This window comes from Mustela lutreola, chromosome 8, assembly GCF_030435805.1.
Source record: "Mustela lutreola isolate mMusLut2 chromosome 8, mMusLut2.pri, whole genome shotgun sequence".
Taxonomy (NCBI): Eukaryota; Metazoa; Chordata; class Mammalia; order Carnivora; family Mustelidae; genus Mustela; species Mustela lutreola.
The window spans coordinates 139391194-139417882 of NC_081297.1; the positions used below are offsets into that span (position 1 = coordinate 139391194).

General features: G+C 44.3%; 1 protein-coding gene across 5 annotated transcripts in view; it reads left to right on the forward strand.

Annotated features, from left to right (window-relative positions):
* The first annotated feature begins 412 nt into the window (after nt 1–412).
* Nucleotides 413–26689, forward strand: part of HMGXB4 (HMG-box containing 4) — a 29781-nt gene continuing 3504 nt past the window's right edge. Inside the window, exons 1-10 of one of the 5 annotated variants that reach the window (XM_059186806.1) lie at nt 413–495; nt 5858–6006; nt 6251–6329; nt 6437–6551; nt 7094–8049; nt 13543–13614; nt 20306–20387; nt 21383–21447; nt 22427–22532; nt 22981–23150. In XM_059186806.1, the coding sequence (XP_059042789.1) occupies nt 7162–8049; nt 13543–13614; nt 20306–20387; nt 21383–21447; nt 22427–22532; nt 22981–23150 (1383 nt within the window). In that variant the 5' untranslated portion in view covers nt 413–495; nt 5858–6006; nt 6251–6329; nt 6437–6551; nt 7094–7161. Of the gene's footprint in view, nt 496–5104; nt 5204–5857; nt 6007–6250; nt 6330–6436; nt 6552–7093; nt 8050–13542; nt 13615–20305; nt 20388–21382; nt 21448–22426; nt 22533–22980; nt 23151–26689 lie in introns of all 5 variants that reach the window. The other 4 variants (XM_059186803.1, XM_059186804.1, XM_059186807.1 and 1 more) reach the window with 4 other exon arrangements.

The window sequence follows — 26689 nt, forward strand, 5'->3', positions numbered from 1 at the left end:
GCCAAATTCCAAACAAGCACCGCTGCTATTAATCTGCATGATCTAGGTTTCGCAGAGAGAGAATTTAGGTACAAAAATATCCCGAAGGAAACAGCAGGGTCTTGTGGAAAGAGCGTCCATTAAGAATCAGAAGACTACCTGTGTGCGGTTGGGCAAGTCACTTAACCTCTCTGAGCCTGTTTCTCATCTGCAAAATGTGACCAAACCTACCTCACAGGGATGCCGTGAGGATTAAACGCTATAATGTTCAGAAAGCTTCCAGCCCAAGCCTGGCCCCACCGAAAATTCTCAGTCAACTCGGGTTCCCTGGCTCAGCCAGCGGCGCGCTTCTTTCGATGCACTCGGCACTCTGTCAGGAGCGGGATTCCCCTTCCCCAGCCGGAGTCTGCGCTCTGGGATCGACTGAAGCTCCCTGGCCGCTCGCGCTTTTCTCTCCTTCTCCAAGATGGCGGCGATCGGCGGCGCTGAGGCGGGATCCGGGCGAGCCGAGTGAAGGTAGCGGCGAGCGGAGCCCCCACGAGGCCGGCCTGGGCCCCCTCCCCGAGGCGGCAGCGGCCCCGCCCCGCCTCCACCCGCCGCTTGGGCCCGCGACACCGCCGCTGGGGCGCTTCAGGCCCGGTGCGGCCTACCCCAGAGGCCGAGCCGGGGACTGGAGTAGCGGCCGCAGTCCGCCCCCGGGAAGGGGCTGGAGCGGGCCGCCGAAGGAAGGCGGGCGGGAGCTGTTCAAATGGGGAAGGCGGGAAAGCTGCGGGGCCGGGAGGGGGCGTGCGGCCGCCCCGGGGGCCTGCGGGCACGGGCCGCCCCTCCCCCTGCCGGGGCCGTCTCCGCCCTCGGGGGCGCCGGGAAGCCGCCGGGGACGCGGGGACCGGGTCGGGGCCGCGGTGCGGCTCGGGACCCGAGGCGCGGGGTCCCCGGGCTGTCAAGGCGAAAGGGCCACGGGGCCGGTGCGGCGGGAGGGCAGGGCCCTCGGCTGGCTGGAGAGGATGCGAGGAGCTTTCTTCTTTTCCTCTTCACAGAGCTTTGTTGAACTAGCTGTTGCTGCAAAACGGCCGGGAGAATCCCATTGGTTTGCGTGAGGACCGCACAAGCGGTGGTCCTGGGGGCTCTCTGTATAAATAACCCGGTGTTGTGTGTCCTTTTTGCGGGCGACCCAGTTGGAACGTGCCTTCGTAGTGCGATCTCCGTACAGGCCCGTTTCCCCCAACAGCTATTACTTGTAGATTTACTTTATATTATGCATCAGAGGAGCACCATCTCCCCCCTCTCTTTGCCGGTTAAGCAGGTGGCTGATTATATTCCCTTACAGCAGAACAAATTAAAAAAAAAAAAAAAAAAAAAAAACCTCAAAGGAAAGCCTGTTGATTGGACAAAAGCTTGTCAAAATTTGTATTGGTGCGTTTTTTGGAAATGTGTGTTGCCAGCCGATCTGTGCGGTGGTCGTGGTTCCGCTTAGCTGCCTTGCAGTGATAGGATTCAATCCCCGTCCCAGGCTGTCGGGATCTCCGCAGTTTCCAGAGCTGGCAGGGGCTGTGAGTGCTGCAGAGGTAGGTTCCTGGAGAAGGGAGTGGCAGGAATTCGGAGTCTCGGTGTTCTGAGATTGGAGGAGATCTCTACAAAAATGACAGGACAGCACCTGCGCTCTCCCAGAAGTAAACAGTAACAGCAACAATTTGGAAACTGGCAACAGCTGGATGTGCACCTTCCTTCCTTTTTCTACATGGCCAGGCAATGGGAGTTCGTGGAGGGAGTGCTGGAAGAGAACCCCGACTCTTGAACAAGGCTCTCATTCCTGGACTAGACCCGGAATTCAGGATTTTGCTTACTGCTCAGATCAGGGGCTTAATATGTTCCCTCTTTTTCAACACTCATTTACATTCCGGAATGAAGAAGCTTGTTAGCGATTGCTGGGGCTCAGATTACCTCAAACAAATCACCTTCTGAAACTCTTTTTTTTTTCCCCAATAATTATCATTTGGATCTGCAAGATAAGAAAATACTATGCCTGATGATTTTCGCATTTTCATTCATCACGTTGGTAATCCCGAAAGCTGTGCCTGAACAAAATGCTTCTCTACACGTGGAACAGCAGCTCCGCCTCCCCTTTTTCAGATCCTGAAGAAGAGTCCCAGAAGAGCCATTCAACAATTTGCACATTGCATGAGTACACGTTTTTTGTGATGGCATGTTTCTGGCCTCCATACCCAACATTAAATAATGAATTTTCACGAATGTTGTCATTTCTTAGCACACTAAGAGGAACATAATCGTAATACTATCCCTGCCTCTTGAAGTTGACAACATTGAATTCTATACACTCCAAAATGATGGAATTCAGGAGAATGGGTTTTAATACCTATTTTACTTTTGCCAACATTTAATGTAATTATGGCCTCTGCTTTCTAATGTGAAAATCAAACCTAATGTTTTTCACTTTCGTTAATCCCACAATGCGCTGCCTAACCCTAAACTCTGAACTTACCATGGATAATATTCAAGACCTGGAAAGAATATCAGGGGGTCATTTGATCCAATATAAATGTTGTCCTAACTCTGCCTTTCTTCCAAACTATTGCTTGAGACTTCTTTATCTGGTTTCATCTTTCCTTTATGAGTCAGTAACCAAAACTAACCCCTGAGCTGCAATAATATCTTGATTTTAAAGAACCTAAAAATTCAAGGTCCATCAGCCTGCCCAAGCTGTGAGTGGTGTAGTCCATTGCATTCAATTTCAGTTCTTTAAATTCTTGACTGCTCCAGTTCTTTAGGGAACCAGCCTTGCCTTCAGGCCCCGCTCTTTTTTTTTTTTTCTCTACAGGTAATTTAATCCTGTAATTTCTAAAATGCTTTTCAGTGTTTTAATGACAATTTCAACAGCAGCAGGCGTAATTCCAATACATAGTGCTCAAACCAGCACGTGTTTTCTCTGTTGCCTGTGCCTCTGAAGATCAACTCCTGATTTCCTGTTCCTTTTCACAACTTTTTAAATCCACTGGTGGTTTTTCAGAGCAGTCAGTTAAGAAACCATGAACATTTTTTTGTGGTTCAGAGGTCACATCATGGTTTTCTTTCTCATACTGTCTTCGGAAATGCTTATTCCTGCTCTGACTGTTAGATTGTTCGACTCTGTTTTATATCAGTTTTGATGTTACTAAAAAGAAAGCTGGCCTGTAAGTCTCAGGGCCTGCCTTTGCTTCATTTAGAAGTGCATTTTCTTGTTATTGACGACAGGTTAGTGGCCATATTTATGACATTGAATGTTTAAGAGTATTTCCTTATCAAACATTTGTAGCCAAAATTTACTTGGCATGAAAACATTTAACTTCAGGTCTCAAGTTGTGGCATTTCTTGGCATTACCAGCCTATGAAAACTAATGGGACCTATATACATTTTTCTAATAAAGTCAGTATATTGTGCCAGTGAGAGGGCATAAGATTTTCAAATGAATGCACATGATTCCCTATGACATTCCCCCTTCCTTCACCCCTTTTGGAGTCAGCACCACTTGTGTGGAAAAGGGAGGGCAGTAATTTCTGTTTGAGAAAGTTGAGAATGCTGGGGCATGAAAAACTAGCTACATGATGTACGTTGCCTCATATTTCTACATGAGCTCTGACCTTAAATCCCCTTCGTTTCCTATGAAAAGCCCTCAGAGCAAGCAGTTCTCTGGTTTATCACTAAAATAATTCAATCCCTTTGGTTTCTTTGCTTCACTCTAGATTCTCTTAGCTTTGACCAAGTCCATTCTTCCTTCTCCTTCTCAGGGAAGTGGAGAAATGCTTTTTTATGTTACTTTTCTTAACGTTCCTTATAAAACATTCTTGGTAATTGCTTTTTCTCTTTGTTTGTTCAACTTAGGCATGTCTGCGCACTGGATTTTATCTGACTTGTGCAATTAAATCTTTTTTCCTTTCGTTTATTTTAAATGTAACTCTTAGGAGAGTTTCTCTTGTTAATCAGATTTTCTTTCACAAGAGTTACATACTTCAATATTAACCATACCCACATGAAGGGACTGGCAATGTCTCACTGAAGAGCCCTTCAGCATTTCTAGATTCCCCATGTAGTGATGAAGGTAAAATAAAATGTAAATAAATAAGCAATCTGATCACCTTGTAAGCATTTCACTAACCGGATGAGAACATTTTCAATATATTTAGAATGTCATTCTTAAATTTCCTGTAAAGATTTCCTGTAGGATTTGTGACATTGTCTGTCCTTAAAGTACCTGAAGAACTTTACCTTAGAGTACAGTCTGTGTACTCTATGGCTGTGACAAGTCTGTGGCTTGTCATTGTCAAAGTCAAAGTGACATATAAACTTGAATGTCCAAAAAACTGTTTTTAACAAATTCAAAATAATATTTAGAACATTTAAATTACAAGAATTCTTCAAATCAATGAAAACCTTAATAATCATAAAAATTTCACCACCAATGGTCAAATGATAATTCTTATTTTCACCTAACCTTTAAAAAAGGCCTGACAGCCTTGAAAGCTGTCATGTGACCAACTAATGGAAAAAGTGTCCTTGCTTTTACATGTCTACAGTTTTAAGCAAATTCATATAGGCCAACAAAATGCATACCAAAAAGTTACACTCTAAATGTCTTTACTATCCCTATGATGTTATCATCACTTCTGTTTAAACTGTAATACAATAGATTTTAGCCTGTCACCAATCCACATGGTAGGACTTTATGGTCTGGAATGTTTGCTGTAATCTGTCTTCCTCTGCATCCTGCTTTATCTGTGCATTTTGTCACCATATTGAACCCGTCCCTCTGACTTAATGTCAGTATTTGCCATCTCACTGTTGTCAGTCCTGTTGGCATTTCAGGAATTCTCATTTTGAGTTATTTTTTATTACATGGGAGGTATTCTATATACTTCACCAAATCATAACTCTAACTCATAAATCAAATCAAATTAAGCCCAGTACCACTTCCTGCAGTTTCAACCCCAGTATATTTACAAACAGAATGAGGAGGTGACAAGACACTCCCTGTATCTTGCTGCCCTTGGATCACTACGCATTTCCATCTGGAAGGTTGCTTCTCCACAGTGATTTCGCATTACAGGAGGGTTTTCCTTCTTTGTTTCTCAGACCTGGTCCTGTAGACCGGAAGGAGCCTGGACACAGTGACACATTCACAAAGGCCCTGCAGGACCGCCATGGCTTATGATGACTCCGTGAAGAAAGAAGGTATGACCCCTTAATCTGAGCAGCATTCCAAAGAGGGTTTCCTCTTCAATCCTTGCAGCCCATGGACATAGAGACCAGGACTGGCCACCACAGCCTGGACTCCCAAGTGATGGTCCAGAGCAGTATTCTGACACCCAGCCTCCACATCATCCCCCAGACTGGGCCCATGGAAGCGAAAACCAGGACAGGGTTCCAACCTGAGAGTCTGAACTCTAAGTCTCTGTAGTCTATTGGGGCGATCCCCTGCAGCACTCGTGGTCCTTGCCAGCTCCAGTGTGCAGGAGTCTGGGGATAGTAATCACATTTTGGACTCCCACAGAGCAGCACAGCACGTGAATCCTTATTCTTTTCAGCCTTACCTCTGCAAGTCTGTGTCCACCTGCCAAATCACAACTAAGAAACCATGTCTGAGGATGCACACGGGGCCTTTGCATAGCGTGGAAGCATTGTTTCTTCAGGTTTGGTTCTTGTATTTGCAGCCAGGTCATCAAGAAATAGTCTTGTCCCCCTGGATCCTAGCCAAGTATTCCAGTGGACTTGTTGAGATGTGATTTTAACTTGGAAATGGAGGGACTGTTGCATTACATACGTGGTGATCTGGTTGTCACTTAATTGCCTTTCTCCTTTCCTTCCCCAAATGAATCTGGCTTTCAGATTGCTTTGATGGTGATCACAGCTCTGAGGACACAGGACTAGCCGCTGGCCGAAGCCAACGAGAAAAGAAACGTTCTTACAAAGATTTTTTAAGGGAAGAGGAAGAAATCGCTGCTCAGGTCAGAAATTCTTCCAAGAAGAAGTTAAAGGTAAATTCTAAACATAGGAGTTAGGAGAGTTTTTAACCATCTCACGTCCTGTTTCCTAGTACTGGAAGAAAGAAGCGTGTTTTTAAAACTTTAAAAGAGAAACATCGTTCACTGTCTACTTTTAAGTTTTCCTGTGTTTTACTTTGTTTTCCAAAGTCAGAAATCAAAGAACAAAATTGGTTCCAAACTGCTGTTGCCTCATCATCTTACTCAGTGGTCAATTCTTCTTCCTCTTCAATTCCAGGATAGTGAGCTTTATTTCTTGGGGACGGACACGCACAAGAAGAAGAGGAAGCACTCCTCTGATGATTACTACTATGGAGGTAAGGAGGGGAAGGGGCAGCAGGTGGGATGAGCACATCACTGGTTCTTGGAGTCGGGGTAGGGGAAAGAGATCCAGATGTTGCTGACTCAGTGGCCTATTTAACAGGACAGTGGTTCTTGTTCTGAGTGCCGATAAACCAGTGTGAAGGAGGAGAGAGGTGGAGGGCTGGTATTTTGGAGGATTCAGCATAGAAGAACAGTCTTCATTTGTGATACACCAGGTACCAGGTTCCTTCTCCCCCCAATCATCCACTTATCTTCTGCCCATTGTTACCTAGCATCCCTTTTGCCATATGTAGTCCTGGGCCCTCTGGCCTGCACCTGTGGGTTACCTCTCAGTCCAGTGCCTATCCACTCAGAAGACCAGTTTTTCTTAGCTCTCTTATGCGCACAGCTGATGAGACTAACCCTTTACTAGAACGGGCTTGTCCTGAACGTGGAAGCAAATGACACTCTGTCTGCAGTGTAACCTAAACTGTAACTGCTCGTAATCCCGCAGCTTAGTCCGTTCTTCTGGGTCTCCCCTCTCTGGCTGCTGTGAAGACTCAGTGAAGCGAACTCAGTGGCAAGAACTGTGTCCAGGGTCAGGCAACATCTACTGAGCCAAGAAGGACATGGGCGTCATCAGGAATCAGTGGAAGGGCCTCCCTCAAATCATTTCTCTTAGCCTCTTCCTCTTGTTAGTTGAGTTTTTTTGGTGAGAGAGGAAATTTGGTGGAAGTTGGTTTGTCGTGTGGACATTACTCTCTTTGATTATTTCCAGACCTTTCGTCTTTGGAGTCGTCACAGAAGAAAAAGAAAAAGTCCAGCCCGCAGTCTGCCGATACAGCCATGGACCTGTTGAAAGCCATCACTTCCCCGCTGGCAACAGGCTCCAAGCCCTCCAAAAAGACGGGGGAGAAATCCTCTACTTCTTCAAGTCATTCAGAGAGTAAAAAGGAACACCACAGGAAGAAAGTAAGTGGAAGCAGTGGGGAGCTGTCCCTGGAGGATGGTGGTTCCCACAAATCCAAAAAAATGAAACCGCTCTATGTGAACACAGAGACACTGACCCTTCGAGAGCCCGATGGCTTGAAGATGAAACTGATTCTTTCACCAAAGGAGAAGGGAAGCAGCTCAGTTGATGAGGAGCCTTTTCAGTACCCCTCTCAACAAGCGACTGTGAAAAAATCCTCTAAGAAATCAGCTCGGGATGAGCAAGGTGCTTTACTCCTAGGACACGAGTTACAGAGCTTTCTGAAAACAGCCCGGAAGAAGCACAAGTCCTCCTCAGACCCGCGTTCCTCTCCCGGCCCCGAAGGCTGTGGGGCGGATGGCTCCCAGTTCCCAGAATCCCACAGTGCTAACCTTGATCTTTCAGGACTGGAACCTATTCTAGTAGAATCGGACTCGTCCTCTGGTGGGGAGCTAGAGGCTGGGGAGTTAGTCATCGACGACTCTTACCGGGAAATCAAGAAGAAAAAGAAGTCCAAGAAGAGCAAAAAGAAGAAGGACAAGGAGAAGCATAAAGAGAGGCGGCACTCCAAGTCCAAGAGAAGTTCAGGCCTTGCAGCGGCCACCGTGGGAGAGGTCGCAGTGGCGCCCGGCCCTCCTCCCAGCATCCCCCACCCTGGAGCCGCTGCCCCTCCCCAACCACTGCCCAGCCTCCACACAGACGGGCATGGTGAGAAAAAAAAGAAAAAAGAGGAAAAAGACAGAGAAAGAGACAGAGGAGAAAAGGTAAACCATTTTTTTAAGTGTGGTGGTTAAGAGATGATAGTAGTAAACAGACTTGGAATTAGGCAGCTGAGGTGAACAGCGGGGAGCGTGGCGAGGCCAATCTGATGGAATGACATGAGATGTAAAATAGGGCCAGTGGCCGAGTTTCTCTGGTGCAAAGACAGGAGCAACCTTAATTTTTCCTGGGTTTTCTTAATAGAGTTGTTCTCCCATCATGCTAAGCGTAGGTTTAGGGATCCCGTTGAACTTGGAATTCACAGAAGGAGCCAAACTTGGTTTCTTTCACTGAGCAGCGCTGTCTGCCTGGGGCAATTGAGAGAGATGAAGAGGTATTTTCTGAGTTCATTCTGAGAAACACATCTTCAAAATGAGGGAAATAATGACCAAGTTCATGGGACAAGTTAGTGGCTTTGCACTAACCTCTGTGGGTCACTTACTGGTATTCTTCCAAGTGTCAAATGCATGTTCTTTCACTCTGTGAGTGCTTCCTGTTTGCTGGGCCCAGTGTTGCAGTGGATGGAGAGAGGTGCAGAGCTGGGCAGGACATAGCTCCTGACCTCAGGGATCGCACTGATTGCTGAGGCGATAAGAAAGAGAAACCAGCCACCTTGGTTTAACTTCTTTCCTGCAACTCGAGAAATCTTCTAGCAGCTGTACTTAGGGACTGGTGACCATGTCATTAAAGGTTTTCTGTAAAAAATAAGCTACCCCTTTATTATCAAAGTAATATATTAATTTTATAAAAATTTAGAAATTCATGGGGCGCCTGGGTGGCTCAGTGGTTAAATCGTCTGCCTTCGGCTCAGGTCATGATCTCAGGGTCCTGGCATCGAGCCCCGCATCGGGCTCTCTGCTCAGCGGGGAACCTGCTTCCTCCCCTCTCTCTGCCTGCATCTCTACCTACTTGTGATCTCTGCCTGTCAAATAAATAAATAAAATCTTTAAAAAAAAAAAAATTAGAAATTCAGAGTCGGAGAAGGAAAAAGGTCAGAAAGGTCCGTTTCACCACGTAAGGACAACCATTTTCTTCCCTTTTTTAGAGTCCTTGCAAAATAAAATGTCAGATAAAGTCTGAAACGGGAGCTACTAAGGAGAAAGTCAAGTCTATTAAGAATTTGGGAATGGTAGTTTCACTTCGGTCTGTAATTGAGGTGTAAGTTGTGTTTTCCACTGCAAAGAGTACCTTTTTTTTTTTTTTTTTTAAAGATTTATTTATTTGGGAGAGGGCACACATATGTGTACCTGTGCACACATAGGGTCGGTGATAGAAGTAGGAGGAGAAAGAAAGCCTAAGCAGGCTCTGTGCTCCTTCTGACTGATGAGGGGCCTGATCTCAACGACCCTGAACCTGACCTGAGCCAAAACCAAGAGGCAGAAGCTTAACTGACTGAGCTACCCAGGTGCCCCAAAGAGTGCCTTTTAAGTATGTATTTCTCAGAAATTAAAAACGGAACTGTACCTTCTGAGCCAAGAATGAGTGAGAGCGTAAAGAACTAGATAGTTGGATACTAGGTCAGGTGTTGCGCATTTGTTTATTTGAAAATTGCTTCATGAAATCATGTATAGTCTGTGTAAGATTCTGCTTATCCTGAGAACTCCCATTCTAGTAATACATGAATAATGCCATAAACTAATCTTACAGTGCTGAATGCAAGATGGCAGGGTGGTCAGAGAAAGCTTACCAAAGAAAACGGATTTCAGTGGAAGGGAATGCATGAAGGCAAAAAGATGTGTAGGCAGTCGCACAGCAGGACAAGTGAACTCTAGTCCTGTGTTTCTAACTGCCTGATAGATACTTCCACCTGGATGCCATGGGTTCCTCAGACCTCTGTGCCCCTGATTAGCTCATCATCCAGCCTCCCAAACCTGCATCTCGTGCACCATCTGCTTCTGTGTCCCCTGTGTCCTTCTGGTCACCCATACTCAAAATTGTATGCTTAGAATAATTTTTCTCAATACTTCATTATAAAATTTTTCAAACAAAAAGCTTTGAAATCGCGGGCTCCTGGGTGGCTCAGTGGGTTAAGGCCTCTGCCTTCAGCTCAGGTCATGATCTCAGGATCCTGGGATTGAGCCCTGCATCGGGCTTTCTGCTCAGCGGGGAACCAGCTTCCCCTTCTCTCTCTCTCCCTGCTTGTGATCTCTGTCAAATAAATAAATAAAATCTTTAAAAAAAAAAAAAAAAGGCTTTGAAATCGAAGTGGACACCATATGCCACCCAATGAAATTCTTAAGTTACCATTTTGCTATTTGCTTTATCACACATCTGTCTGTACGTCAATCCATCTTTTATAATGTATTTTGAAGGAAATTATAGCTATCATACACTCCCCCCCGACCCAAACACTTGAGCTTGCATGTCATTAACTTAAGTGCAGTATTTTTTTCCAGGGCTTTTTTTTTTTGGTGGAATTTACTTGTGCTCACATGTATACACGTTTAGTATACCGTTGGGTGAGTTCTGACAATTGCACATACCTGTGTGACCAAACCTCTGTCAGGATATGGATATTACCATCATCATAAATAGCATTCTCATACCCCTTCCCAGTCAGTCTTCACTGTTCCTGATTTTTTTCCAGTCTTAGAGCTCATTTTTCCATCTCCCTCTTCCCTGCTTTCCCTCTCCTCTGACTATGTCCACTCAAGCATTGAGCCTGATACTCTTTCTCCTTCATAACTTCCACGCCTTTATGTCCTCTATTACCACTGCCCCATCTTGTGCCTCATCCGTCCTTGTACTTAATGTCATAAATGGCCTCCTTTCTGTTTCTTCCCCAATGTAATTAGTACACACGGATGCCAGAATATTCTTAAGTACAGCTTTAATGTGGACAGTCCTGTGGTTTGGCATCTTTAATGGATCTTTATCTCCTTCACGTTAGAATGTGAGCTCTGGGAGGACCAGAATCGTGTCTGTCATGCTCTCCACTTCATCCCCAGCCCTGAACCCGCAGTCTGGCCTGTTGTTCTTACTCCATAAATACTTGCTGAATGAATAAATACCAAAGTATTTGGTATTGTCTGGGATTTAGCCCTAAACCTCCCTTCTCGGCTCTACCTCTTAGTCTGCATCACACGCGCTGTGTGGAAACCAAACTTGGCCCTTACACTCTTACCGCTCCTCCTATGCTTGTGTTTTTGTAGTGATCTTTGTTCTCTTGGATCAGTTGAAGCTCTGCCTTGCCTTCAAGACCTAATCACAAGCCGCCTCTTCCAGGATAACCTGACCCTCCAGTCAGAATTACCTTCTGACTCCCCATACACTTTCCTCTGGGAAGTCACTGCACTTACTATCCCTTATGTTGGATCTTTTTCTGTGCATATTCCGTTTCCCCTCTTAAAGACTAAGCTCCTTAGGGACTGTTGTAGTCACCTTACTCTTACCTTCAACTCCTCACTGTCCGTGGTAGACATTTTGTGGTAGATGTCAAATGAATGAAAGTATGGATGCAAACGTAAATACTGAAGAGGTAGGTCAGGAGCAAACTGTAGAGAGTCTTGAATTAAGAATTTGGCAGCAGGCACTCGGGGCTTATGAGCAGGACTTAGATACACTCTCAGCGGTCATTTAGGAATTAAATGATAGCACTGCAGCGGATGGAGGAGACTGAGGAAGGATTGTAACAGACCACCCAGGAGGTTATTATAGCCTGAGACTTCAGGTGCTGTAAAAGCCTGATAGAAGGGACGCCTGGGTGGCTCAGTTGGTTAAGCAGCTGCCTTCGGCTCAGGTCATGATCCCAGCGTCCTGGGATCGAGTCCCACATCTGGCTCCTTGCTTGGCAGGGAGTCTGCTTCTCCCTCTGCCTCTGCCTGCCACTCTGTCTGCCTGTGCTCACTCTCACTCCTCTCTCTCTGACAAATAAATAAATAAAATCTTTAAAAAAAAAAAAAAGCCTGATAGAAACAGCTGAGGAAACAGATTCAGGAGAGGTTCTGAAGGCAAAACGGACAAGAGCTGGCTATAAGGCTTAAATCTGGGAACACAGAAGCATTAATGAGTATGAAAATGGCCCTTAAGGTTTTGAACCTAGGTGCCTTGGAAAATAAAATTATAATCTCCTCCAGTGTAGGACTTATTTATAATTCACGCATGTGGCTAGCAATTGCTAGTTAAAAAAAAAGAAGGGTATTTTTATGTATAGCAAAAATTTTATTAGGAATCAGTATTTGATCATGACTATTCGAACCTGAGGTAGTCATACTCGGAATTTAATCATTTATTCATCAAGCAAGTATTTATGGAACATACACCATGCTTTTTAAAACCTGACCTGTGCATAAAAATTTCCTGTGGAGTTTGTTTTATGGCTTTTGGGGTGTTTAGAGAGAGAGCACACATGAATATGCACAAGCAGGAGTGGGGGTCTGGTGCAGAGCAAGAGAATCTCAAGTAGGCTCCAGCACGGGGCATAGTCTCATGACCCCAAGGTCATGACCTGAGCCAAAATCAAAAATCGAACACTTAACCAACTGAGCCACCTAGGTGCCCCATCCTGTGGAGTTAAAAAAAAAAAAATCCTTCTCTTGGTTTTGTTTCAGTAAAAAAGAGCTATCTAAAAGTCTACCTGGAGATAGGAAGGAAGGTTTCAGGAATAGCATTCCTCCAACTACAGCGAGCAGAGATGGGAAAGCCAACTGGTAGGAACGCTGAAAGCCTCTGTGTGCCCTTTCTACTTTAGGTCCCATGACCGGGACTGGAACGAAAATAGACAAGCAAGGGGGGCGCCTGGGTGGCTCAGTCATTAAGTGTCTGCCTTCGGCTCAGGTCATGATCTCAGGACCCGGGGATTGAGCCCCGCACTGGATTCCCTACTCAGCAGGAAGCCTGCTTCTCCTTCTCCCGCTTCCCCTGCTTGTGTTCACTCTCCCGCTGTCTGTCAAATAAATAAATAAATCCTTTAAAGAAAAAAAATAGACAATTGAGAAACGTGGTTGGTTTCAGAGAAGGTAAGTCAGGGTAGATTTTAAAATATAAGTGTCAGGAGATTCAGCGTATCTGAAGTTAAGAGTGTGGGCTGGGGAGCCAAAGCACGTGGGTGCAAATCCTAGCTGTGCCACTTACGAACTCCGTGCTGTTGGGCAAGTTGTGTATTTCTCCATCTAGAAGGGGTGGATGACAACAGACCTACGTTCTAGGCTTGTTTGAACCAGGGCCCTAATGTGTGCCAAGGCCCTCTGTGGCCACAGCCAACTCAAAGGGGCACCACTGGATGTTTTAAATATATTAAATTTTCAAGAGAAACAGCAGTGTGTGGCATCATCGGTCAGATAACCTCAGGATCTACTAGCTCGAGATAGTTCATGGTTGCAACATCTTACCATGTTCCATTCCTTTCGATAATGCCATGTCTTTTCAAAGCTGGTCTTCTGGGATGGCTATGGTAAAAAGCCACAGTACGGCATGAAAACCCACATGGGCACCCAGCTGAGTTTGGGGACTCTGGCTTTGCACATTCATGAACATTCAGTAAAAGTTAATTGTTACAGTCATTGCGGGAGACGTTCCAGAGAGCCATGGAAATGCGAGACCTGGAACTCACTGGAGCAGTTGAAGCTGGGGTGAGAGCTGGAGTGAGTGTTCCTGTGCACTAAATGAAACCCGTGAGCGGGGAAGAAGGAGGAGAGCCCAGAACAGAATCCCGGAGAACGCGCACCATGGGGCACCCGAGAAGGAAGGGGGAGTAGTGGTGTGGGAGGAGAAAGCAGAGAACAGCCCGTGTCACAGAAGTGAGGGAGCAGACTGTTCGAGAACAGACTGGACTCTGGTAGAGAGACTGAGGAGCTCCAGTGCAGCAGGGAGAACAAGAGCCAGCCTGGCCGAGTCCATGCAGGGGTGAGAGGCAAAGGCAGCAGGGGCGGAGCTCCCACTGGAGAATCTTGATACAGACAAGGGGACTGGGCTCTGTCTCCGGGGAAACATAACACTCTCCGTGCTGAGTATTGTCTTGGGGCGGGGGGGGGGGGCCTTTTTGTGGTTTTATCTGTTTGCCCGTGTGTTGGTTTGTGTCGAATCCAGCTTTCTGGGAAGGAGGGGAGCAATCATCTGGTAATACCTTGATGATGTCCCCTTTGAGGTCATCCCCATGGAGTGGAAGTCTTTGTACTGGAGGAATAGGATCCGGTAACATTGCAAAGATACCTTTCTTTGGGTTTTACTAAATCAATAAAAGCCCATTCACAGCCACTCAAAATAGTGTCTGTGATGTTGCCACTTCAGAGGCATGCCTCCGGTTATCTGTGTGTTTCCAGAACGTTCATGTTTCCTCTAAGCAAGCTGAGGCCAGCCAAGCGGCCTGGTGTCTGGCACCCTCAGACATTGTTGTGGATCAAGTGATACCCTGAAGTCTCGGCTGTAGCTAGACTTGTCGTGCTATTACACACGTTCTCCCTCTGGTAAAACCCTAGGTGAGTGACAACAGCACTGAATGGTAAAAGTCAGGAGCTCCCATCTAGTGTGTGTCTAGGCATACGACAGCCGCGGCATTTGGCATCTCTCCAGTCTTCACTGATAGGTATCAGTAGCCCCATTTGACAGAGGAAGAAGCTGAGAAGAAAAGATACAGAGCTGGAATTTTAATTGAGGTGTCTTTAACCCCGTGCCCAGTCTTTCAGCTTACTCCATGGCCTTCTAAATCTTCGAGAGATGCTCGTCCAGTGCCGGGTGTCTTCGTCAAAGCTAAAAGTCAGTTCTAGGTCAGAGGAAACAGACGCCGTGTGCTAGTGTCTGAGATCTGTCCCACTGGGACATACGGACATTGTTTCTAAGTCGAAGAGACCGAGTATGAGGAAGTGTAGACATCTTGGGCTCGAGTACCACTGACTCGGTCCTTGTTCTGGTCTGTTGCTTACCGGCTTTGTCCTTTGGTGGTGCTTGCTCACGGCTCCCTTGTACAACACAGCGGTATAGATGAACAGCAGTTACACAGAACATGCTCTGCACAGGGCCTGGCCCCGTAAATAGCCAGGGTTACAATTTCTGTTTTTTATGCTTTGGCCTTCCAAAGCATAAAGTGTGCTTGGAAACATCTTTTTAAAGCTTTTTTCTCATCTGGTCATTTTGCATATTAGACCAAGCAAGGAGACTGCTCTTATGGTTTTGTTTTTGTTTTGTCTTGTTTTATAATATAACATTGACCTCGTAGGAAGCCGACTGTGCAGTTATCTCACCTCTTTGGACAACTGTGAAGATCTAGAAAGAAAACAGGGTATGCAAGGAGCAAAAACAAGTGTCCTGCAGCTCTGAAGAGCGCTTCCTGGGTGCTGGGGAAAGGAACTCTGGCCAGAGATGAGTCACATGACCTCCCTGCCCCTGTTCTGTTCTTGCAGAAGGGTGAACTAGCACCCAGCCTGTGGATTCACACACACAATTCTGAGACTTTGTTATCCATCTAGTGCTTATTTCTAATGCACTTAAGTTGTGTCAGGCACTGGCCAGGTGCTGTGGATTAAAGATGAGTAAGTTGCCTTGCCAGCCAGCATCTTTTCAACTCAAAGGATGCTCTCGGTGTAGGAAGAGAGGCTGGCAAGTATGTCAGTGAGTCGAGCCTGTGTGGAGTGCCGAGGGAGTACAAGGGAAGCCTGGGCTGTCAGGGAAGGTTTCCTCAGGCGGGCCATATCATCTGAACCGAATCTTAGTGCCAAACAGGAACTATCTGGTAGAAACGAGGAGTAGATATTTCATTTGAGGAATGAAAGGTGTGTGTGAAGGTGCTGAGATACCAGAAGGCAGAGGATGTTCAGAGAAGCACAGGAAGTCCGCATGACTGAGGTAATGCCGGCAGAAGGTTCGAGTAAGCATGGAGAGGCAGGAAGAATTGCTGCAGGCCTGCCTTCTAGGAAAGGATGGTGGAGCTGAGTCATAATTAGTACATTATGACGAGATCAGCTATATCTATGGTTTGTAATAGGTTCTAAGCATTGCACTAAGTGTTTTATCTGTGGTATATCAGTGAATTTTCATAGGAACCCAGTGAGGTGAAGACAGTATCATCTCCATTTCACAGAAATAAGCTTGAAGAAGTGAAATAACATGCTCAGGGCACCCTCCTGTTTCAGGGGCAGAACAGGAACTTGAACCCAGGTCTTTGTGATTGCATGATCCATGTTCTTTCCACTATATAGAAAGGTGGTTTAAATTATACACAGTGGTGTGTTATGAGGCATAACAGACAAATAGAATATATTTTGGAAAGATTTCCATTCAGAATGGTTCAAATAAAAGTTTTGGTGTGAAAACCTTACTTCTCTGGCACCTATTCTTTTAGCCAGATCAGATTTAGGGATCTCAGTCAAATTGGTTGAGAAGAACATCATGGTTACAAGTACGGGCTCTGAAGCCAGGCTGCCTGTGTTCAGGTGCTAGCCATGCCTCTCCTACCTGTTGGACCCTGGAGCTCAGTTTCCTCATCTTTAAAGTGACAGTAATGGGGCGCCTGACTGGCTCAGTTGGTAGAGCATACAATCAATACCTTATCTCAGGGTTATGAGTTTGAGCCCTGTGTTGGGCAGAAAGATTACTTTAAAAATTTTAAAAATTAAAAAAATAAAGTGGCAGTACTAATGGAATTTACCTCATTAGGGTTGTTGTAAGGTTTAAGTCACTTTCTCCAGACAATGCTTTTATACGGCCTCTTACATAGTATTACTATCAATGAGGCAATTGGGCTCTTGGCATCAGCAGAAGAAAGCCAATTTTTTGGTGGTTTGTTTTGTTTTGTTTTGTGTTTGTTTTATGTATTGCCTGGGAGTGGGGGCAGGGCCGGGGGTGGGGAGAGAATCTTTAGCAGGCTCCACGCCCAGTGTGGAGCCCTATGCATGGCTCAGTCTTATGACCCTGAGATCATGACCTGAGCTGAAATCGAGAGTTGGCTGCTTAATGAACTGAGCCACCCAGGAACCCCTTGTTTTTGTTTTTGCTTTAAGGTTTCATTCATTCATTCATTCATTTATTTTAGAGCAGGAGACAGCTCCTGTACATGGGTGCAAGGTTGGTGGGGGGAGAGAGGGGGAGGAGGAGAGAGAGAGAATCTTGAGTAGACTGTGCACTGAGCATGGAGCCCAACACAGGGCCCGATAGCACGACCCTGAGATCATAACCTGAGCTGAATCCAAGAGTCTTAACCAACTGAGCCAGCCACCCAGGTGCCCCAAACCAAGGTTTATTTTTAGGATTTTATTTTTAAGATTTAAGATTAAGTTATGTTTTGCCTTGGGCCCCAGATGTTTTATCCTTCAAAAACTCTTAGACTAGAGTTTTGGGTGGGCTTGAAGAGGGATTTTTATCAGATTGTCCAAGAGTTCTATTTCCCAAGACTTAATCATGACTGCTTTACAATATGCTTTTGACAATTTAAAAAGTTACTCTTTGAAAGGTCTTGATATTGTGGTATATGTCATCAAACACTTAAAAGGAGCTTCTGGCTGCACAATTACAACATTGTGAGTCACATTTAGTAAGTGGGTTTGTTGGCAGTCGTTTGCTACTAATAATAAAGTATATGATAAAGTACCCAAGTTTTTGGAATATTACCACTGTATTAAGGGGAGTCCTGTTATTCCAGATGTAACTAGTGTGATTCACTTGCAGTACTGTGTATTTTCTTGCATTGGAAAGTCTAGAGTGGAATTCCTGGCCTTGTCTTTGGAATCATGTAGAAATATTTTATATGCATAGAAATCATCCATTGTTTGTATATTTCTAACTACTAAACTACATTTAGAACAATCTCTGTGCCTTCAAGAAAGTTGGACTCTTTAGTTTGAATTCCAGACTTTCGGTCCACAGAGGGGAGTTGCATTTTGCATGGTGTTTAAGTTCTAAGGTCAGCACATAAGGTGAGAATTTTAAGTAGTCCAGGTTTCCCTGAAAATCCCCTAGGAAGGCCGGCTTCACAGCTAAGGCTGACAGACTCTGCGTCCAACAGAATGCCAGCCCAGTGCAGCTGGTTTCTTCCCAGCACCAGGTGGAATCATTGGCATAGATTCAGGAGCCATAATTATTACTTTTTTAGTTGTTAGCTACAAATATCAGAATCACACTTGAGTAGTGAGTTGCACACACTAAGAGATGGATAGGAACTATCTAGGGAAAGCAGATTCATGCTCTTTGTCACACTGCTCCAAGAAGTAGGTTCATGGAATCACCCAGACTAATCAGTCCATCTCTCACACGTGCAAATGGCCAAATATAGAACTTACATGAACTGCCCTCTGTGCAGTGCCATCCCGTTGTATCTGGAGCCCGATAAAGGGGGATTTGAAGGATTTGAGCCTTAGAACATTTGTGGTTATGCAGCTGCTCCCAAGTTATTAACAAAGATGCAGCACCCAGAACTTACTTCTGTAGCATCTTAAAACTGGCTTCACCAGAACACCAAAAATAAGACCGTCACTATTTAGATGAATTGGTTAAAGTAAAGGCCTTGTTGCTGTTCTCTTTATCAGTTGAGGTCAAATGATTTTACCTTATTATCCTTCACCAACACTCCATATTTAAGTTTTTTTCTAAAAAGGCTTGTATTGGCTTTGTGGTTGCTACAACTTCTATTTTGAAAAATGCAGAGGGAATAGAAAAGAACTGATAGTAGTTTTCCATTGTAGCCTAGCCGATTACCACATATTTGGTGGTGCAAAACAGCATCCACTATCATCTCACAGCTCTCTGGATCAGAAGTCTAGACAGCATTCATCTGGGTTTTCTGCTTGGTTCTGGCCAGAGCAGGGGTTCTCTTCTGAGGTGAGACGTCCTGTCCTCTTCAGGCTCTTGGCAGCATTCAGTTCCTTACGGTTGCAGAACTCGCAGCAACTGTTTTCCTCAAGTTCAAGTCCAGCAGGAGGGTGTCTGCTGTTGTGTCTGTTCTCTTTCAAGGGCTCTTCTGACTTACCAGGATAAGTCAGGCTTACTCAGGATGCTCTCCCTTTTGATTAACTCACACTCGACTCACTAGGGACATGGAGCCCCTGGGTGGCTCAGTCGCTTAAGCATCCAACTCTTGATTTTTGGCTCGGGTCATGATCTCAGGGTCATGAGATGGAGCCCCGCATTCAGGCTCTGCACTCAGTGCGGAGTCTGCTTAAGATCTCTCTCTCTCCCTGTCCCTTCCCCTGCCCTCTCGCATGCGTGCTCACTCTCAAATGAATAAATTAATTTAAAAAAAAAAAAAAGGTCAACTCACTAGGGACCTTAACTCTGTCTGCAAAGTCCCTTTTGCCATATAACAACGATCATGGGAGTGATATCCCACCGTATTCACCAACCCTGCCCACACTCACCAGGAAGGCATTCATTATACAGGGCATGTAAGCCAGCAGGTGGAAATCCTGGGAGCCATCTTGGAATTCTCTCTGTGAGAGAAATAATACTGTAATAATGTTACCAAGTACCTACCGAAGTGCCAGACACTGTTTGATTAATTCCCACCTCTTCCTCAAATAGTATTATCCATGTTTCACTTACAGGGAAACTAAAGCTCAGGGATGAAGCAGTTTGTGTTGCTAATAAATAGCATGGTCATGGTGGCATCCAAAGCCTGGGCTCTTTCCATTTTGCTATATTACCTTGCTAAATCCTGTCACTCTTCCCTCCCTGTTTGTGGAGGTGTCATGATACAGGGAAGAATAAGCATGTTTCATGCACAAAGCAGTTTGTTGAAGCGAGAGGGATTCATCTTCCACTGACTACCAAAGAATTGTCTTCAGTTATTATTTACTTCTTACATTGTACCACAAGAATGTGAGTAATAAAATAATGATAAACTACAAGTAACAGGAAAAGCAAGGTCAGGAAACTTAGTAAAAGACTGGAAATCAAAACCAGAGGAACTAAAGTAACATAGATTTGGCTCTTGGCCTTCTGGTCCCAAAGTAAAGGAAAATTATATGGTTCTTCTTTTCAAAGACAAAAATAGCCCAGGACTGGATCAAGGTTTTCTCAGCACGTAGTTCTCAAAGAAACATGTAACATGGGATTGTGTGTAGGAAGAATGAATGGCTTTACAAGTAATCATCAAATAGTGGCCACAATCTGAAAAATCTAGTCATGTAGCAAGTGGTTTTTATTAAGTAAATATTAAATATAATTACAAATTAAATATAATTAAAGAGTATCCTGTTTAAGAAGCTGGTTAGGGGTTTAGAACTCTTCCCTTGATGAAAAAGTATAGGTCTCTTCTCTGTTTTGTAACTGTGGATTCAGGGTTACTTGACCTGTGTTCTAATGAAGTCTTACTCTGTTCTATTTTTGTGACACTAGCCAAAAAAGAAGAACATGTCAGCCTACCAAGTGTTCTGTAAAGAATATCGCGTAACCATCGTGGCTGACCATCCAGGTATAGGTAAGAACATTTCCGGTCTTCAGTTTTGTTACTCTTCATTTGTATTTTTGCTGCTGTGCGGTTAATTCAGCCATTCGGCAGGCAACTTCTTCCCGTTGTATTAAAATAACATAAATCTCATTTTTCCCCACAGTTCTGAAGTCACTTTAGACTTTGTCTCGGTCCACCCCATCCATAAAAGAGATAAGCTTTCTGTTTATAGCTCTTAAAATGATAAAATGGGAAACTGAGTAAGATGAAATATTTTGAAGTACATTATGTGAAGCCGCAGATGTTTGTCTCCAAGATCCTTTAGCTAATCCTTCCCTTAATCTGGCCCTTGGGTGTGAGTTACAGCAAAAGGACTTAACATTGCTCATATTTGTCTCTGAGTCAGAAGTTAGTGAGGTGAGAAAAATGCTCTGCCACAGACCTTGACAAGTCATTTCACCTCTACAAATCTCATTTGCCTAATGTGTACCATAGCTTCCCAACCTACTCGTCAAGGTTGTTAGGAGGCACACATGAAGTGCCGTAAGAGATGTGAGAGCTTTATTAAAGCGTGACCTTGCCATACAAATGGAAGGGCAGCGTTGCGCTTCTGGGCCACTCGAGGGAAATTCTTTGGTTCTCTGCTTTTGAAACTTGCTAAAAATCTAACAGCTTTTATCAAATTCCATAGAACGTTAAGTTTTCTTTAGCCCAAGTGGATAAGCTCTGTAAAATGAGATCAAATTGAAAGACACCAGAAAGATGCTTAAGGGAGAAATCCCTGGAGAATAGATGTGTGAGAATTTGAGCCTGTCTCATGACCACTAAAATAGCCCCTTCCCTCCCAAGAGAAAAGAGTCAAGAAAAGTGATGGGGTTTTAGTTCGGTTTTATAGAAGAACCTTGTGCTATTTAAATCTGAGCTTAGAAAATCCTTTTTCTGGTTTTTGCTCTTATCAATCTTCTGTTTGGTTTATAGTCAAACCTTTACTGTGTTAACATTTTTTTTTTACTCTTTTATGCCAGATTTTGGGGAACTTAGTAAAAAACTGGCTGAGGTGTGGAAGCAATTGCCAGAAAAGGACAAACTGGTAAGTACACTTCCTTACAAACACGGTTTTCCTTGCTTTATGCCTTCCAAAATGTGTCATTCTCCTATAGCCCATCCAGCCAACAGTGAAAACAGTGGGAAAAAATCACAAATCAATAGAAAATGGTTTGGCAGAGGGCGTTAACACTGGCCGGTGCCAGTTTACTCTAGTGAGGAGTCAGCTGCAGGAAGGCTGTCTTTTCTAGCCTCATCTAGTTGTTTTCCAACAACCTTCTATTTGAGCCAAAAGATGGCCTCACTTGGGCAGTGTTTATGGGTCAAAAGAGAATCTAAAATCAGCCCTTTCCTGCAAACAGCCACTGGTAAGACCAGATATGAATGGAGGAAGGCCACCTCCTCCTGGTTACTGCCGATCAGAATTATGGGCTGTGCTCACTAGGTTAACCGGTTCCGGGTCCTTCTCCTCATCGGCCATTACCAAATAATCCATCCCACTATCAAATAGCCAGGAAGACAATGGAAACTGGTCCTATTGGAATCATTCCCAGTCACTCTCCAGCCAGGTGATGTGAAGGTGATCTGGGAATTCATCTGGGTGAAATGAAAATATTTGTCACCCAGGTTAGGTTATCTTTCGTTCCCATTTTCCGGGTCATTGTCATCCTGTGGTTGGCATTGCCATCCAGTAGGATGGCATATTGAACCCCATGGACAGCATACTGAGCCACATGTTTACCCCATGATTTTACATTTCGACCTGCAAGTAATCTCAAAATCCATGCCAAGACCTGCCTGTTAGCATGGGGGAACGTTAAAGAGTCCTCTACTAAGATAGCACGGTGGTCAGCATCTGAGGCCTGTTCAGTACCTTCAGCTTCAGAGTTGCTGTTCAGCCCCCACCCGCCCCCCCTCCAGGCTTTCCTTTCTTTCCTTCACTCTCCTCTCCTATAACTGCTTTCCCTTTTGTGTCTTGTCCTGTTTCATTTATCATAATTTCTTTGGCCCTGATCTGACTGCAGATTTGGAAGCAAAAAGCTCAGTATCTGCAACACAAACAGAACAAAGCAGAAGCTACAACTGTGAAAAGAAAAGCATCCTGCTCAGAAGTTCCCGTGAAAGTGAAAGGTAGTGACTGCGACCCTCTGTTCCTTAGAGCGTTGTGAATCTTGCTTCTTTACTAGGAATCAGGAGAGCAGCCTGTGTCAGAAGCAGATCTTGATACTGAGATGTTATTACCGAATATTACAGGTTGCAAAAAATAAATTTAGAAAATGTAAATCAGAAGTCACCAAACTTTTTCTGTAAAGGGCCAGAGTAAACACTTTAGGTCTTGTGGTCCATAGGCACTCTTTGTCACATATTCTTTATTTTTTCTACAACCATTTAAAAATGGAAAACTATTCTTAGCTCACGGGCTATACAAAAACAAGGCTTGGGCCAGATTTGGCCCACAGTCCCTACTTTTGCCAAATGCCTGGTATAGCTCATAAAAGGGGGAAAAGCAGGAAGACTATCTTTGTGATGTTCTAAGCCATAGGCAAGCGTTCTCTCTCTATTTCATCTCTGTTCTCAGCTTCCTCTGCAGGAGTACTGTCACCCCAAAAGAAATCCCCGCCTACCACCATGCTGTTGCCAGCCTCTCCAGCCAAAGCCCCTGAGACAGAGCCCATTGATGTCGCTGCTCATCTGCAGCTGCTGGGGGAGTCCCTAAGCCTCATCGGACACCGCCTGCAGGAAACCGAGGTGAACGTGACTGTCAGTCACTTGTTTCTTACAGGATATGAGTCCATTTACTCCTTCCACGCGCATCCATTGAGCAACTCCTGTTGTGTGCTAGATTATTCCAGGTGCTCAGGAGACAATGATGAAGAAAATATACACCAGTAGAACCGTCCAGAGATTTGGACTCTTCATCCTAGCTCTCAAAGTTTATGCTTACACCATTGAACAATGGCACAGAAAGGAGTTGCAATCTCCTATAACTTTCTTTCCCCAGTTTTTATTGAGATATAATCAACATATGATCCTGTAACTTATTTTGATCTTTTTTTTTTCATGCAATGGGAAAAATGAATACAAATCCCATGGAAATTTTAATCACTTGTACTTAGAAGACAGTTTGAATTTTTCTGCACATTTCCAGTAAGGTCTTGGGTAGACAGGGTAAACTGTACAGGGGATTAAGAGTGCTTCTACTTCTTTGAAAATGGGTAGCAAGGGGCACCTGAATGGCACAATTGGTCAAGCGTCTCTTGGTTTCGGCTCAGATTGTGATCTCACAGTGATGACAATGAGCCCCATATTGGGCTCTGCGCTGAATGCAGATTCTGAATGCTTAAAACTTTCTCCTTCTCCCTCTGCCCCTTTTCCTGCCCTGTCCCCCTCATGCTCTCTCTCCTGCTCTCTAAAATAAATAAATAAATCTTAAAAAGAAAGAAAATAGGTAACAAATAGGGAAATTGAGATTCTCAAGCTCTTCATTACTCCGTGTTAAATTATACAGCACTGTGTGCCCTAGGGAGATCTTTGTCCCTTTAAGCTTCAATTTCAAAATCACTTAACCTGCAAAGCTGTCATGTTCCATTTCTATTACCATATTCAGTTTCTAATCATATTGCCCCCTTGGCTAACTCAGTCGTGTAGTATTTCAGTTTTCCACTGGGCCCTAATAGGACATTGCAGCAAGGAAGTCAGTCTTTGCTACTAAAGCCATTTCTAAGCTGAGAAATCAGTGTTGGAATATGAAGCTATTCACTTGCTTCTCTGTGGAAGTTGTATTTTTTTTTTAAGATTTATTTATTTATTTGACAGAGAAATAGCAAGCACAAGTAGGCAGAGCGGCACACTCCCGCTGAGCAGGGAGCCTGATGTGGGGCTCGATCCCAGGACCCTGGGATCATGACCCAAGCTGAAGGCAACTGCTTAACTGACTGAGCCACCCAGGTGCCCCAAAGTTGTGTTGTTAATATTATTCAACAAATAAAATGCCAAAGACCACAAAAGATGAAGGTTATCCAAGTTTTTTGGCTAATTTCAATAACTTAGCAGGTTTCAAAACAACTAGGGTATTTTCATAAAGGTTCAGATATTTAAATAGATAAAGATATTTCCAGAATAAAATATCCTGGGATCCTTATTTATGATTCTTAGTTTCCTAAAGTTAGAAGTAAAAATTATTTGTTTTATGCCCCTTCCATATTCCACACTTTCCCTGATATTTCCATTTAGTTTAGCAAATATTTGTTGAGTACCTAGGCATTATTCCAAAACTTGGGGAAGTAGAAAATCTGACTCTCGGGCACCAGGGTGGCTCAGTGGATTAAGCCACTGCCTTCGGCTTGGGTCATGATCTCAGGGTCCTGGGATCAAGTCCCGCATTGGGCTCTCTGCTCGGCAGGGAGCCTGCTTCCTCCTCTCTCTCTCTGCCTACTTGTGATCTCTCTCTGTCAAATAAATAAATAAAATCTTTTAAAAAAAAAAAAGAAAGAAAAAAAGAAAAGAAAATCTGACTCTCTTCCTGATGGTTTCCAGGTGATATCATTAGGAAACTTACAGTTTCACTGCAAAGGTAGAGCATATACATAATCAGCCATTAAAACAAGTCAGCTTCTATGAGCAGCTGCTTGGAGAGAGTTACACATACATGTGCCTAGAAAAGGGAAAGACTTGCACAAGTTTCCTAGCCCACTTTATTTTATGTAACAAAGGGTCTTATCGGGATCTAATTCACAAACAATAAAGTTTACCTTTTCAAACTGTAGGAGTTAGCGGTTTTCAGTATATTGATGGAATTGTGGCCTCATTGCTACCTAATTCCAGAACATTTTCTTTACTCCCAAAAGATACTCCACACCCATTAGCAGTAATTCCCGTCCCTCTCCAGTCTGCTTTTTCCCAGGCATCAGTCACTTGAATACATTCTCACAATTTTGCAGTTTCCTTGCACCACTCAGTTATTTACCTTATATTTTTATTTTACTGAATCTATCCATGCTTTCACAATGATATCCTTGATATCACAAGTCTGATATTCTAATTTTTTTCTAATATAATACATCACAATGGGTATGTCAGAATAATTTGTGTTCGCCTATATGCTACCTAAAATTACATACTATGCTTTAAGGAACATTGATGTCTACAAGTCACTTATTTACAGATTGGATACTAGGAATCTAGTAAAATTAAGTGACTATGACAAGTGGACACACTGTAGCAGAGCCCAGCATGCGTTACTCCTAACTCTGTCTCCCTCTTTTGCTCTGTGCTGAACTGATACAGCGAGGGTAGCTAGAGAACAAAGAGAGTTAGGGGGAGTCAGGAGAGATTTTGTCAAAGGGAAGTGCTCTTCTAACAGGGCCTGAAAGGATCTGGAGGGTTTTGTCTCATGGAGACTTTGGAGAGAGACCTTCCAAAACCAGAAAATGGTGCACATCTATTTCTTGACGTTCGAGTCTTCCACAGAGATGGATTAGAGGAGCCCTAGTGAGGCCGTAGACCCCCACTTCCACTTTAACCAGATCTTTTAGCTGTTTTGCATATTGAGATTCCATACCAGGGTTTCTTGTAAGTTTTTATTTCAATCCCAGTTAGTTGGGATGCCTGGGTGGCTCAGTCAGTTAAGTATCTGCCTTTGGCTCAGGTCATGATCCCAGGGTCCTGGGATCAAGTTCCGCATCAGGCCCCTTGCTCAGCAGGGAGCCTGCTTCTTCCTCTGCTTGTCGCTTCCCCTGCTTGTGCTCTCTCTCTGACAAATAAAACCTTTTTTTAAAAAATTAAATAAATTCCAGTTAGTTACCATGCAGTAATTTCATTTTTAATTTGAAACAGTCGTTTCAGATGTGCAGGATAGTGATTCAACACTCCATACATCAGTTGGTGCTCATCACAACAAATGCATTCCAGAACCCCTATTTCACCCATCTCCCTGCCTGCCTCCCGTTTGGTAACTGTCAGTTCTCTATAGTTAAGAGTCTGTTTCTTAGGGCGCCTGGGTGGCTCAGTTGGTTAAGCAGCTGCCTTCGGCTCAGGTCATAATCCCAGGATCCTGGGATCAAGCCCTGCATCGGGCTCCCTGCTCAGTGGAGAGCCTGTTTCTCTCTCTCCCTCTGCCTGCTGCTCTGCCTACTTGTGCTCTCTCTGCATCTCTCTAATAAATAAATAACATATATTTTTTTAAATTATTATTATTTTTTTAAGATTTTATTTATTTATGTGACAGAGAGAGACACAGCGAGAGATGGAACAAGAGCAGGGGGAAAGGGAGGAGGGAGAAGCAGGCT